This window comes from Pagrus pagrus (genome assembly GCF_965226575.1).
Source record: "Pagrus pagrus genome assembly, chromosome: 7".
NCBI lineage: Eukaryota > Metazoa > Chordata > Actinopteri > Spariformes > Sparidae > Pagrus > Pagrus pagrus.
Window position 1 is genome coordinate 27,737,833 of NC_140191.1, and position 15,526 is coordinate 27,753,358.

At 40.6% G+C, this 15,526-nt stretch overlaps 1 protein-coding gene across 3 annotated transcripts in view; it reads left to right on the forward strand.

Moving 5' to 3' along the window:
* The window catches only part of vps13b (vacuolar protein sorting 13 homolog B), a 347,536-nt gene that overhangs the window by 26,714 nt on the left and 305,296 nt on the right, over positions 1 to 15,526 (forward strand). For all 3 annotated transcript variants that reach the window (XM_084357862.1, XM_084357860.1, XM_084357861.1), the window contains exons 5-8: positions 2,292 to 2,459; positions 5,270 to 5,451; positions 6,814 to 6,988; positions 13,813 to 14,078. In XM_084357862.1, coding sequence (XP_084213988.1) covers positions 2,292 to 2,459; positions 5,270 to 5,451; positions 6,814 to 6,988; positions 13,813 to 14,078 — 791 coding nt within the window. The remainder of the gene's footprint in view (positions 1 to 2,291; positions 2,460 to 5,269; positions 5,452 to 6,813; positions 6,989 to 13,812; positions 14,079 to 15,526) is intronic.

Below are 15,526 nucleotides of genomic sequence, written 5' to 3' on the forward strand. Positions count from 1 at the left end.
ATAGTAACCCTGTAACAATATGGGATTGCAGTATTCCTGTGGTTCTGCAGGAAACTTGCCATGGTGAAAGTAAGATCATTTTATCACTGTGTTTAGGTGGCCGGTATTATATATTTTGCAGATTTAAAGATAAGTGGGAATTTGTTGAATATTGTGAACTATACTCAACATTTTTAAGGTGCTGTCTCCCACAGTAGCTACTGCGTGCATTATCTTTGCTAAATTACTAACTATACTAATTAAACTAAAGAATAGCACAGCAAGACCAACTTGCATTACATTTATTGTCTGATGGACTTGTCAATCTTTCTCTTCATGGAGCATAACTGGCAAGGCTGATAGCTGCTAATACTTTCCATGTACAGGAAAAATGGTGAGCACGGACAGTATAGTGTTTCTTTCCTGTATTGCACAGAAGAGAGTTGGCCTGTTCTGAGATCACATAAAGGAGCTGGTTTTTCCAGTCATTTTATGGTTGAACAGTTTTAAGTGGGCTCCTTCCCTGTGGGCCACAGCACAGGTGCTGGCTGTGTCAATTGTTTACAGAAGTTCAGAGCAGCGCGATGGTTGCAGAGAGACTCGTTGGGGCCCTGGACTTGGTGCGAGGCAAGAAGAGGTCTAACAAGTGTAAGAGAGTGCAAGAGAGAGAAAGAGAGACACTCTGACACGGGTAAATTAGATCCAGAGAGGGAAATAGCAGGGGGTAAAGTGCTGGTTTTACTGCCGGGGCTGCAGGTGCGACAGCAGCTTTCTGACTGACCCCAGAACCACAGGCACGCACACACACACACAGCCACATTCATACACGCAAGAGAGCAGCCAGGCCCACACTCCAACTCAGACTAGCACATGCATGCATGCAAGGCCATGCACAAATGTCACGAACACACATTGCGTTTATGAGTTGAGTTTATATTATGTCATCCTCTCTTCCTGCCAGTCTGTTTGGTCAGGCAGCAAGCTCTTGAGAATTTTGTCAATTGGATTATGCTAATGCATACTCAGGCCTGTGTACAAGTGGTAGAACAGTTAACCAATTCATATAAATATTTTCATCAACAGCACCATTTAGTTCTGCCTAATTATCGGTTCTGTTCTGCCCTGGGCCAGGCATGTAGATACAGGAAGACAAACATTTGGTTTGGAAAATAAGGGAAAAGCATTAAAGGTTTATATGTTTTAGCTTGTAGTGACTGTGTTTAACAGTACATGGGAGGAATGAATAATGCCATTGGTCCTGTGGTTAGGAGGATTTATTGCTGTATATTTTCATATTTTATGGTCGAAACTCCCCTGTCTGTAATATTTTAGTTCTTTCTTACTTCGTTGAGTAATGACCTTTCCATGTATGTTTTTCTGCAAAGCTTCTGTTTCTGGGCGTCACTATAGCCATTAGGAGGTACTGGTAACACTGCAGGATGGCTCCCCCAGCTCTGCTGAAACACAATCTGTCGGTCTGCTCTTTTTCTTGTTCTTGGTCACTACAATCCCCCACGTCTTTACCACAAAGCTGCTGGGCTCCACCTTTCACCCTCAACAAAAAATCTATTTCTATATTCCTGTTTCTTTCAATTTATTAAGTGATGACATAAGTCCAGTCATCATACTATAAAATACAGGCATATTAAGTGTTTTCACACAGTCTGCCTGTTTGTTTTGGTCTTCTTACCATTGGCAGAATGTGTTATTCATTTCGAATCCCAATTCCAAAGAATGTATTTTGATTGCACTCTCAATAACTCTACCTTGTATAAATATGTCCTGTATTTTATGTGTGAAAATGCATGTGTATGCTAATGCTTGTATATGTTTAGGTGAACACACTGGCCCCTTAGTGGTTTAACGGGCTTGGGAAGGATATGTGTGAGGCAGTATGTACATAGTTTTGGGTTAAACAGGATTTTGCATCTAAGTGGAGAGGAGAGCTCTTCAGAGATTCATAAATTCATGCAGGATTTGTAGCACTGCTCAGGCAGTATTAGGAGCAAAAATGTTTTCTTACGGATATATAGCTCCTTTCACTGCACATGTCCAAGGGATAGCCTGTGACAAAAAATAAGATGTCAGGACCTCCTCTTATTTGCGACCCCATAAGGATGGCAGGGGTCAGTGGTACTGAGTCTAGCCTTTCAGGGAATCCAGCTCTGGATTTTACCCCTTTTCATTGTCTCAACATTAAAGGATAAATGCTAGTAAAGCAACTATATCCTCATATGTGCATGTGTGTCTTAATATCTTTTTCTGTGAACTTATTGTGCATTTCAACATGTTTTTCATGTGTTTGCTCACAGGTTACGTACAGAGTCTGATCAGACGTGTGGTGAACAACGTGAATATTGTGGTAAACAACCTGATCCTTAAGTACGTGGAAGATGACATCGTGCTGTCGGTCAACATTACCTCAGCAGAGTGCTACACTGTAGACGATATATGGGAGAGGGCCTTCATGGACATCACTGGTGAGCAATGGTTGCTTACATTCTTTGGTAGTGGGATTAACTAGTAAATCCTCTGAGACAAGAGCCTGTAAATTACAGTAAGTGTTTAATTTTTTTAGTTCAAACTGAGGTCAAACAGATGTATCAATTTCAACTTAGCTGTTTGTGTAAATTCCCAATGTCAGCTGCCAGAATAGTCTCATATTCAGACTATTGATAAACTTCACACTCTGATTGGAGCATGTGAAGCTCTGAATGCAGAGTGGGCTTTGACAAAGAAAAGAGCTCATGTTTAAAATAACAGATGATAGATGAGGGGGATTCTAAACCCTAAGAATGCCACTTTTAAATAGAAGGGTAGGAAGTGCAATTTGTATGCTCTTGCTTTTGATGAGTACATGGTTCATATGTTGTTTTCTTGGTTTTAATTCCTTGAGGTAGAGACCCTAATTGCTTGTAGGAAAGAGTGAGAATGTAAAAAAAAAAAAAAACTACCTATCCATGTTGGAACACCTGATGAGATCAAAATAATATGCAAACTTTTACAATCCTCCCAATCAGTAGGCAATGTTTCCCATAGGATTTTGTTAGACTATGGCAGGTGGACCTTGGGCATTTTCCTCATTTTAAAGTTAAATGCATCAATCTGGTGCACTTTGAGAGTAAAAATAAGAGGGTATCTCATAAATAACATGACCATGTATGAGAAATTGCAGAGAATATAAAATGTAGAAAATAATCAAATATAACTGAGCTTGGGCTCTGCTGCCTGTGATAAGTCCAGTCATCACGATTTACCGTACTACACCGCTCTGGCTACAATGTTAACACAAGCCTTTAAGATTCAATAGTCAATATAAATCTATTGCTTTCAATCTTGTAAGCCTATTAGTTCTGACTTATAACTTAACCTTGACTGAGAGACCTGAAAATCATTGTCTTGTTTCAAAATTATCAGTGCCCATAAGTGCCATGTTAAATATATATTGTCTGGTCTGTATGGTTGAGGTTGCCTCATGAAAACGTGAGCGTCATTTTGTGCGTGTGCATGTGAACGCTTCTACACATGCAACATGGTTACCTTCCAAGCTGTGGTTCATAAACACTGCTGCCTGTTGGCATTTTAGTACTAAGTACGTAATAAATAACATGAGTTGTATTTCAGTCTCATGTTTTTGAGGCACAGAGTCACAGAACATCGCTGAAAGTGGCTGGTAAATAAAACACAGACAGAGAGATATAGACTCTGTCCTGCTCAGCTAGGTTAACAAGACAGACAGACAGACTGGAGAGAGATTGTGTGTGTGTGTGTGTGTGTGTGTGTGTGTGTGTGTGTGTGTGTGTGTGTGTGTGTGTGTGTGTGTGTGTGTGTGTGTGTGTGTGAGTGCGTGTACGCATACAGCAGGGGGATGCAATCTGGCATGGTGGCCACTCGCAGTATTGCAGCGAAAAATTCCCCTGCAGCCCAAAAAGCATTTTACCCATAGACCACCATTATAAAAGGGACATCTGTAAAACTGTTGACAGGACATCAAGAACTGCAGATGAGGTCTATTATGACTCTTTCTATTATGCTTCTTTGATCCATGGAGGTTTTATATTTGTAAAACTTATAAGCCAATTAGCTGAGTAAAGTGATTTAAAAATCTGTGAAGCCATCACAATGTAAAGTATGTGGGTCGAGCGGGAACTCGCAGGTGGGGCAAGCAGGGGAAACTCTACTGCTCGTATTCATTGGGTCGCATTACCAGGAAGTAAACGCATAAGCCAGTAAATCTTGGCGTATGTGCTATGTGAGCAATTTTTATTGGTTTGAATGGGTGCCATCTTTCCATCAGGTATGTAGGTTTTCTATATGAATCTATGGGAGTGAAAGACACTTTGTTGAAGCAATGGCGCGAAACATTAGAGATCTTCAGCGCTATTATGCAAGGTTAAAAACATTTTTTGATCAATTTGAGATTATGGTGACCTGTCAGAGTCTCGTTAATTTATGGTAAACACTGAGTGGCTATCCACTGCAATAAAACTGTAATCGTATTTCCATATTCTGTAAAGAGTTTCTATCCATTGCAATTAGAATGTCTTGTGAAGTACAAACCCCTGGGTTTCTCAGGTTGCTTCCAGAGTATTACAATTATTTTAAACTTGAACTACCATCATAATCATAATCATGTTGAAGAAAGAATGGCTTTTTATAGTGAAAGACAAATCATGAAGTTGCCTTTTTTAGTCATTGTTATCACTGTGGAATTTCTTGTTACTGAGGCCCTGTTTCAACATGGGAAGCAAGTAGTGGTTCCAACAATAGTTACTGGCACTGTTTAGAGGATGAAATAATTCTGGGAATGATGAGTCCTGTTATCAGTCTGTCAGGGGAGTGTGAGTCAGACATCATCAGACAATTGAGATTCTGATGATCTGTGATCATTCAACACATACACATATTACAGACCACACCACACACACACACACACACACACACACACACACACACACACACACACACACACACACACACACACACACACACAAACAAACCCCTTGGTTGTACCTCTTGTAAATGTCACATTACACAACAGCTCTGTGATGTCTGCTGAGTGTCATCTCCTAGATCACAGATAATGAGGATTTACTGTCAGGGCCTGCTCTCTGTTAGTGTGTTTGTGTTAATTTGTTTGTGTTTAATCATACCTCTCTGTAGGGGTACTTTTCTCTGTGAGCATTCGTGTTTAATCCATGTATGTCAACAGGTTTGATTAGTGTCAACCTCTTATGTCTTCAATGCAACATTATCTACTGATTCTGTTTTCTTTTTTTTCTCTCTGAAGCTCCAGAGCTGGTCTTGAGGAAAGTGATCAACTTTGCCGACTGTACAGTGTGCTTGGACAAGCGCAATGCCAGCGGCAAGATAGAATTTTACCAGGACCCACTGCTGTACAAATGCTCCTTCAGAACACGTCTCCATTTTACCTACGACAACATCAATTCCAAGATTCCATCTGTCATTAAAGTGAGCAACTCCTTTTTTAGCAATAACCTGATAACCACCATTATCATCCCAAAGCTCAAAATCAAGAAAACCATTTTATATGGGTTATTCTGATATCACGTTGCAATCATCCAAGCATGTCACTGATCGTAAAGGTTAAATTTGTCATAGCCGCTTACAGTTGTCAGGGAAACACTAAACTTACTTTTGTTAGGTTAGCTGTTCTCAAATTGATAGCAGGATATTGACTCATTTCAGTCCATTGTTCTGCACCACTAATGTTGAGAGTCAATCTCAGGTTAGCTTGATTCTTTATGACTTATCTCACTAAAGAATTATCACAGGCAGTCACAATACTTTCTGTACTTATTGTCAGTAGAGTGATGGAAGATATTTGTTGTCTTGGCTGTATTGTTCCTTAATGTAGTTTGGTGTTTTTTCATATAGTTAGATCCAAAGTCTCTCTGATGGAAAAAGCAAACATTTTGATTATTTTACTGATGCGTCTTTAATGTCTAAAACCCTTTTATCATTGTAAGATTCTGTAAACCTTTGTAGATTTTTTGCCAGAAAATCGATTGTTGTTGTCTGTGGTTTATGTTTGTCTGTATTGCATTTGTCATCTTTCCACTATAAAGCTATATCATGGTAAATTTAGTTTGATTCCATAAATCTGTTAATTCTATCAGTAGGCTGAAATATTAATAGGCTGAAACACAGCAGAACTGGCTCATTCTCAGCAACACATAGTCATTTACAATCTTTGTGGTTCTGTGACCTTCAGTCAGGTTTTCATGATATCCCATCAACAGAATCACACATTAAAAAATGCCACATTTAGAGAAGCAGCATGTAAAGCAATAGCACTGGTAAGTCCACCTTTGACTGTATAATACACAATGTATACACAATAATACATACCCCTCTGCCAAAGTTTGTAGCTGCTGTAGATAATTACGGTTAACACATTGATTTACTGCATGTGTTACGTGGAGACATTTGTTTCCATTTGGACCTGACTTATTTTATCTCGACATTGCCTTCATATTATGGGATGTATCAACTTCCAACTTGTTACTCTATATTGTACATCTACTTGCATGCAGACCATAATTTGTGGTTTGTAGCTGTAGATCATCATATAGTTTTGTTTAACAGGGTCAGAAGTTGCATCTCTAACATGCCACACTCAGCATCCACCAGTTAGCCAGAGGGGAATCCATACCAGTTCTTATAGGGCCTGGGGAAGCTCTATTAAACGTTCCTATTCACATTATGTGGGAGCCCAGCAGAAGTGGTTGGGCCTGTTGCCTATTTCACATCTAAACATGTAATTTAAAAAATCCAATTTCAAAAGTTAAACCTTTCTTCCGTATGTTTCAGATCCAGACCATGGTGGAGAGCCTGAAGTTGTCCATCACTGATCAGCAGCTGCCCATGTTTATCCGCATTTTAGAGCTGATTATTGCCCTCTATTATGGAGAAATTGGAGGACACAAAGAAGGCGAGGGAGAAGAGGGCAGCAGTCATGTCAGGGAGGCTGGAGCAATTTTATCGGGTGAGTGAGGTCTCTCTTAGGAGGGACAATTGACCATTCTGCATCCGACTGATATTTCTTTTTTAATTTGTTATCTTAAAAAAAACTCTTAAAAAAAACTTTTATTTTATTTTGAATGTTTGTTTAAAAATGTATTTCAGTAGAATTTGACGCCTGATGACAGTTGCATATTTGAATAGCCTACATTAAAGGAATAGTTCCCTCTAGAACGAAATTCAGTCATTATCGACTCACCCTCATGCTGATGAGAAATCCGGTATAGTTTTTTATTCCTCAAAGTGCAGCTGGAGACCCGCGGGGGTATCGTCCTGCAGCAAAAATCCATATAAAGGGCGTCAATGGTGCCCGAGACGAAAAGGTCCATAAAAATTTGGTAATATTTCTCCGTACTGCTCGTCCGCTGCAATCCATGTGTCCTGAAGTGGCAACATCCAGAGTTTACTCGAAACGTCGTCATTAAGTACATTTTTATAGCCTAAACAGTCACTATACTATATTTGCCTGGAGGCACGCTCGGTGTGCATGCGAGTCTCCCTCACACCCGCTCGCACTATGGAAGCCGTAGTCTGAAGCCGAAGTCCTTGGACATTTTTTTTTTCTTTCAAAGTTTCAAATCACTAGTGCAGGCAGAAACCTCTTAATAATGACTGAATTTCGTTCTAGAGTGAACTATTCCTTTAAGGCCCTGTCCATGCGTACATGAGTATTTCTCAAGAAGCTTTTTCTATGCATTTTAGCATTTTGTACACATGTAAACAGAATTTTAAGTCACCGAAAACAAACTTTTGGAGAACTCCTTGCTGGTTGAAGATATTCAGAAACTCACTGTTTTCAGTGCAGATTTTCTTTTTAAAATGATGGTGCAGACGCCCACGCTCACTTCCTAACTTGCACTCAGAGTATGTGTCCTGAGGTTGTGTAGTATTTGAATTTGTATTTTGTGCATTAAGGGATAGATGTTATATTGTCTATATTTAGAAAGACACAAACAAGCAATGAAAATAAAATGATGGATAAGAGAGACAAAAAAGCTGTTGACAGTTTTTTAATAAAAATAGTATTATCCAGGAGGATTCTGAGGGGAGCGGTTGAGTTTCCCTGCCTCATCATTTTTTTTTTCCTGTTTTCAGGAAAAATTACTTGTTGCCTTGGTATACCAGTAACATACAGTGTAAAAGCCTATAATAGAAACTAAAAGTAAGTGAGGGTAAAGGGTAAGTAAAAAGTAAAAATAAAGATTTTTCATAGTATTTTCAGCAACCAACCACATGTAGAGTGGAAATGAATGGTCTCGTGGTACGTGTAGTCTAGGCCTGAGTAAGGTACATTAGGCTGTAATCTTTACACTTTAATTTTTCTATAACTTGCAACGTAGTACAGTGAGGCAGTCTTCCTTTTTTTTATGTGAGGTCCCTCCTTTTTGCTGATACTGCTCTGCTGGAGCTGCACATTTCTACCTATTTACCAAGCAAGGGACGTGCACACCAAAGCAAAAAAGTCAACATTTTAACAGCCATGATTCTGTTCTATGAAAGTTAATTTGGAAATTATATATTGAGGACTACCTGGGATGCAGCATTTATGTATCAGTATGTAGCAGTCACATTCTTCAGACAAAATGTTGCCCAATGCTCTGAAGTGGTTAATGAGCCATCAGACCGCGCACACGGCTTTGACTTTTTCCTTACGCAGCTTTTTGGTCTCATGACGCTCTGCATGTTGCCTTGCTCTGTTCAGGGGCTGTGTTTGTCCCATATGCTGCTGTTGTTCCTGAACGGGACATTTAACATCACTTTGACCATGGTGTGCGCTCCTCCCGCTTTTTCCACAAACAAAAGCTGGAGCGTGTAACTTAACACAGACTGTTGTCGTCAGGCCTGATCCCCTCCATGTGGATAGAGGCAGGAGAGAGGAAGATGAAGAGAAGAAACAAGGATGAATCAAACACAGGCCCATCTTTGTCTTTCTGATTGGAGCACCAATAGGATATTACACTCACCACATCCAGGAGCTGAGCAAAACACATGCAGTCGGCTTCTCTCACAGCGTACCACACACAAACAGAGGCAAACAGACACAAACAGACACAAACAGACACACACACACACACACACACAATTTCCACACATATACATAGACTATATACTTTTAATAGCTGCAGCCACCCCCTTAAAAAACCCCTCCTCATTCCCTAAATGCCCATCTCATCTCTCCCCAACTGCTCATCCTCATCTCAGCCAACTAGAACAGGATCAAATCCCAAGTCCCACTGGGCTAAATCAGCTTCTGCAGCACCAGGAGCAAATTATGGGGCAGGGGAAGTGGTGGGCAGAGGGGAAGCAGGCAGCCCAACACAATACAGCCCATTCCCTCACTCCCTCTAACTTGCTCCCTGCCTCTTGGCCTGGAACTTTTACTGCAAGTTGGCGCAGCTTCCAGTTCGGTGTCCAATGCCAGATGTAAGAGTCGGTGTCATGCTACTGCTATGCAGAGCCTCTGAGAATGAATTAGTATCCCATCACAAAAATATACAAGAGGGGACCAGCTCTTGGAACCTGAGCGCCCCCAGATCTTGTTATGCTGGAAGTAATCGACAGAGTGAAGAAGCTAAGGGGGGTGGGGGAGTGTTGGGGGGGGGGTTGCAGTTGTGTGCATATGTGCCGTACTAGGTGTGTGTGTGTTTTGTTGGGGGGCTTATGTTTGCTCATGAACATATGGTTTTAAGTGTATTCATTTCAGATTTAAGGAATCAAGGTGAATTCTTCTGATAATTGCTGCTCAAATGATATATTATTATGTTTTTTTTCTTAACCAGTACAAACAGCCATTACCATTGATAGCTTCTGAGTACTACAACATTCATGTATGTTTATGCTTATAGTGACTGACTTAACTTCCATGCATATTTATTTTTTTAGCGGGTTGTAGTTGGTTGGAAACAATCAATACTACACGATTGCTGCAACATGATCCCAGCATTGTACTCCATTTAATTGATTTGATTTCCCATAGGCTGCTTGTGGTGACTCTAGGCTGTATATTAGGGCTCAAATGTGCTCCCGAGTGTGTGTGTGTGTATGTGTGTTTCTTTCTTCTTCTGTTTTTTTTTTTAAGTCTTACTTCCTCGTGAATATTAATTTTCCCCACATGTGAAGGTGTTTTCCTTTATGCCAATTAACGAGGTGGAAAAGGTCTTGTAATGTGTTTATGTGCCCATGATTCACTGTGGCTGCATGTTGTTTGTTTGAATCTTTCTCTTTTAGTTAAGAGCCAATGTCTCATTAATGAATAGCCCTAATAAGTGAACGGCGCGGGATACTTGTGTGTGTCACTAACCAAAGCAACCTTTCAGTCAGGATTAGACGGCAAGTTTTCCTACTGTCTGACATTCAATGAAGTCTGTGAAACACTGTAAAAATTTCAGCGGTTGGAAACATAGATGACTAACATGCTTGAATGGACTAGCTGGTCACGGCACCGAAAGCTGTACGGTTTCAACAAGTATGTGAAGAATTATAAACCATGGACTGTGGCTGCTGAAGTGTGGCAGGTTGTGTGTGTGTGCCTTGCTGTATAACATATATGTCAGCAAGTGTATGAAGGCCTGGGGTTGTTGGTTTGTCTAGTTGCGTCCGTAGTTTTTTTTCTCTGTATTTGTGTGTATAAGACTGAGTATTTAGTGTTTATTGGAGAGGGTCCTCAGAGGCCCATTGAATGGAATGGACCATCACACACATATCAGCCAGAGGCCACAGGCTATCTCCTTCATATAAAACTCATGTGGCTCCCTTATGCTAGGCCAGTGACGTGACAGGGCCTCTTTTTAATCATCTTTTTAATATTGGTGCGAAGACGTGGAGGCCATTGAGTTTAGAAGTCTATGGATGAAACGGCTTTTTGTCTTGCAGAGCGTTTTATATTTCTCCTTAAAACATTTTGATGTTAATGTCACGCTGGTAATATTTAAGTAAAACAATATGTGACACACATGTTGATATGTGTTCCATTCTTTTATATCAAAGTAGGTAGGCTTATGCACCAAAGACTCTCTCTGTGTGTGTATGTACTGTATTACAAGTGGAGAAGTGAGAGAAAGAAAAAATGAAATGCATCAGATAGTGTATGTGTGTGTTTGGATGCACAAGATGACCAATAGAGTAGCCTTTGCTCAGTTTTCAGGTAACCAGTCCACCTCTTCCTCTATAAACATGGAGAGACATCTACTGGCCTGCAAGGGCACTGCCTTTCTCTCACTCCTCCTCTCACTGTCTCAGTGTCACTCAGCTGTTCACTCACTTACACACCCACTCCCTCACTAGACATACACAACTGCCTGGAGACCTTAGACCCATGGAAACCAACCATGACCCTGACACATCCTATTACATAGTGCTTCTGAACTTTTCTTATGGACATATGCATGTCTACATGGTGCCACACTGGTATTGTTAGTTTTCCATGAAAAAGATCCAATCAGGGTTTGATTGTCGTCACTGTGAAGCAGAGACCAGTGTGTTGGTTGTATTTCACACCTGTGTGGTCAAAGTACTCTACTCCACCGCATCATACATTTTGGCCAGCCCACATCACTCTCTGGGAATTTTTCGCTCACTTCTTTGGATTAATACTTCAAAGTCTCCTTAAGCCGGTCTGTTTTGATCACTTGATTGGTAATTGTGCTTTTATTTTGATTGCCTTGCAATTCAAACGTAGGCTTCGTCAGGCTGTGACGTGAAGCGAAAGAGCTTAACTTGTTGAACTGACACCTCAAAGGCTTCCACAGAGTGAAAACAAAAAGGAAAAAAAGAAAAGAAATGAGAGATAGAATCGGACAGAGAGTTTGGGGGGCAGGGGGGGAATAAAAAGCCATAACATGGGATTTCCAACTGCCAATTCGCAAAGTGAAAGATTTAATTAAAATATGTCATAATTTTTACCGCCTTAGCCTCTGGGATTCCTAAGCTGTGACCTCACGGACAATATTGTTTTCTCACCGAGGACGCGAGGCCACGAGGAATGGGATTACACATTCTTGTGTATTGACATCAGCTTCCTGTCTCCCGACGTGTATGGAAACACACACGATGGGACAAGTTCAGATGTCAGGATCAGGGACAAGGGCAATGCATGGTGTTTTTGGGGAACCTGTGAACCCCCCAATAGTTTCCTGAGAAAAACCTAAAAGATAATAATAAATGGGCTTCACAACACATTTTCATTTTCTGCTTTTCTTTTGCGACACACATCACCATCATGCCAGTCCAAAGACTTACATCCCATTGGTTACTTCCCCATTTTTAATTTTTTTTTGTTGCTGGAACGAGGACAAGTCTGTTGACAGTGTTTAGTTTCTATGTATCTTTAGCCTTTGCCCATTGGTATCGAGGCAGTCCTGCATCCGTCAGCCTGAATCTTCTTTCCCCCACCAGGTTCCATATTACCCTATTCACCTGGTGTGAGGCTTTTACCTTACAATAGCAAGTACTTAAGTCCTCGTGCTCTGATTAGGTACTGAGGTTGGGACCAATCACCACACATCCTTCAGTAAATCTTGAATAGTCCCCAGTCAACCCTTGATTTACACCTTGATTACCACCCTGAGCTTAAGCTCTGCTGGTGCTGATGGCTCATAGCTACCCAGCCTTCTTCATTTCTGTCTGCTGGCTTCTAAACAACTATGTGACGCAACCCCACGCTGCATGTGTTTGTGGATGTGGCCTGTGCTGTTGGGTCCAGCTCAGACACCTTTGACCACGGGGATCCACTGGGCCCAGTCAAGGCTCTCCCCTGCCAGGATGCTGGCTGACAGACTTTGCCCTCTGGCCTCCATTGGAATGGACTTCCACTCTCTGTGTCTCTTTTTCTCTCTAGAGTTCATGCAGCAGTGAGTTTGTGCAACACACATACAGTACTCACACACCTGCATGCTGTAGCATTGGCAGGAACTACTGTTAAACTGCCTTGGTCTGTGCTGTTTTTGTGTGTTCAGTTGACAGCTGAAACATCTTGCTTGTATTAAACTGCCCTGAAGGCATGGACACATTAATTTAGTGTGCTCCATATTGGCATAGGTACTTCCATTAACAACAGTTTTCTCTCTGTTTGACCAGTTTGTTCTCAGAACCTGCCTCTTTGAATAGATTTATCTGTTGGAGTAAAATGAAAGAAAATTAGGGGGGTTAATTTGAATGCAGTATAAATTTTGAAGCACGATTTGTGTACCAATGTTACACATTTGTTTTCACGCAGAAGACCATGACCTGTTGTTTTTCGCAATTTTTATGTAGGATAATTAGCCATGTTTTCTGTCACTTTTTGTCCATTTAGTGTGCACCGGTTCTTTTTGGTTTGGAAGTGTGCATTGTAACTGCCAATATATTCATCTTAAAATGTCTAAAAATGACAAAACCTTTGTTATATATTTTGTTAAGTTGTGTACTTACATTATCCCAAATGTTTCCAACAATATTGAAATTCGGAGAAATCCATAATTTACTCAAGCTAACAGTGCGTTTCATTTGGTCACCTGTCACTTGTGTCATAACCCTTAACCTTCCCTGGTTGCTATAATTACGACAAACACAGGAAACAACAGATTATACGTCAGAGAGTGAGGAAATAAGTCCATAAAGTTGCTGGCTAGTAATCTGATTAAATCTTTTTTACATTACCTCCTGCATCTAAGCATCTTACACAGACTCTATCTAGGAGTAAAAGTAGACCTCAAGGCACTTACCCTGACTTTTTTCCAGATTTTTATTCAGACTACTCTGAAACCTTATGCTTATATTTGCATATAATAATTAAGACCCTTTCCCTTTCAGGGATGGATGTGGATATGGAAAGCCAGGGGACTAGCCAGTACTCCAGCCCAGACCTCTACATGCTGCCCGAAGAGGCAGACGAGGGTTGGGTGTCCTGGGCTTGGTCCTTCGTTCCAGCCATTGTCGGCACAGAGGAGGAAGGTGAGGAAGGCCTCTACCAGCAGCGAGAGACAGGAGGCATCCCCAACAACCCACAACAACACACACCCAAAGACCCCATTGTTTCCATCGGCTTCTACTGCACCAAAGCTTCTGTTACATTCAAGGTAAATCTGCTGTTTAAAAAAAAACATACATCCTCATAAATTATTTCATTACCTTACACATAGTGACTCTACTTTTCATCACAGTTTTAAAGCATTCTGAATCACACTGACTGTAAATAAATGTGGTATGAATGTGATTTAGGGTTAAGATGTATGATAGATGGTGGAGGTAAGAATGTACATGTCTTGAACAAGGCCAAATCCAATTTGTGTGGGGGACTTTAATGGTATGTCAGAAAATTCTTGGGAAAATTCTGCAGTTAATGGTTCTACATGGTGATATAGAATTTCCTGATTTATGATATTGTTGTGTTAACAATTACAGTTTTTTTCCCTTACTACCATTATTGTTTATTCACTCCCTCTGCCCTCCCCATCCCTGCATCTTATATTTGTGGTCATTTTCAGTTTGAGTCTTAAAGAACAACTTGATCCCAAGGAAGTTCCAATCCTCTTTGTCTCTGTGTGCGGTACAGTGGAGGGTAGTGTAACCACTAACTGGCGTCTCAGGTCACGTTAATGTTTTAAACATTATACACGGTATGATGACTATTCAAGAATGGAACCCACACTTTAATCCTGCCTGCTCATTCAGAATAGTTGGAATTCATCTGCGTTTCCCCTCAGGTTCAGCCACTTCAGATCACATTACTGCTCTTGTGTTTGTGTGTGCGTGTTGTGTGTGTACTTGACAGTGTGTGTGATCAGTGAAGGGAAGGTATTTCTCAGGCCAAACAGACCTTGGCGCTTTTCTAATAATGTTTAAATTGTTCCTGTATTGTTTGAGTTCTTTTAATCAATTAATTGCCTCTCGTCTGGAGTAATTGCAGACAGCTGAAAGGATGGTTTTTAAACGTTCTCGTCTCTTTCCTACAAGGAAGTATTTAGTTTGAGGGAATTTCATGTCTTTGAACAGCCAATGCCTGAACCTGAGTTTGACATGGATGTAGGTATTTTTAGATTGCTGACCCATTACTCCCCAGATCTGTTTGATCAGAGAAATTGGCAGTGCGCTTTAATGACTTTTACACACATAATGCATAGTTCAGCAATGACCATTTATTCCCCTCTTTCACTTTTGCACACATGCCAAACTCTCATTGCATGCCAGACATATTTTTTATTTTAAGAAACATTGCTTCTTAATCTTTTCATTTATTTCAATAATAGCAAATTTAAAGTGTTCCCAAAGTCTTTTCCAACAGATCATTTCAACTGTGTTACATTTCTGAGAAATGAACATAAAGACAAAGTATCCTAATATTCACTTCCAACATTTTAACATTTCCAAAATGCCTCATAAAGAATCATTTGATTTGTGTTGGACTCCCAAAGCCTTTAAATGGGCCGGAATATAATAAAGAAGTAGCAGGGAAGCTATTGGCAGCAGTAGCTCTGTGCATTACTGGCTGCATTAAGTGTTTGTGTTGGTGCTCTAATGCTACACT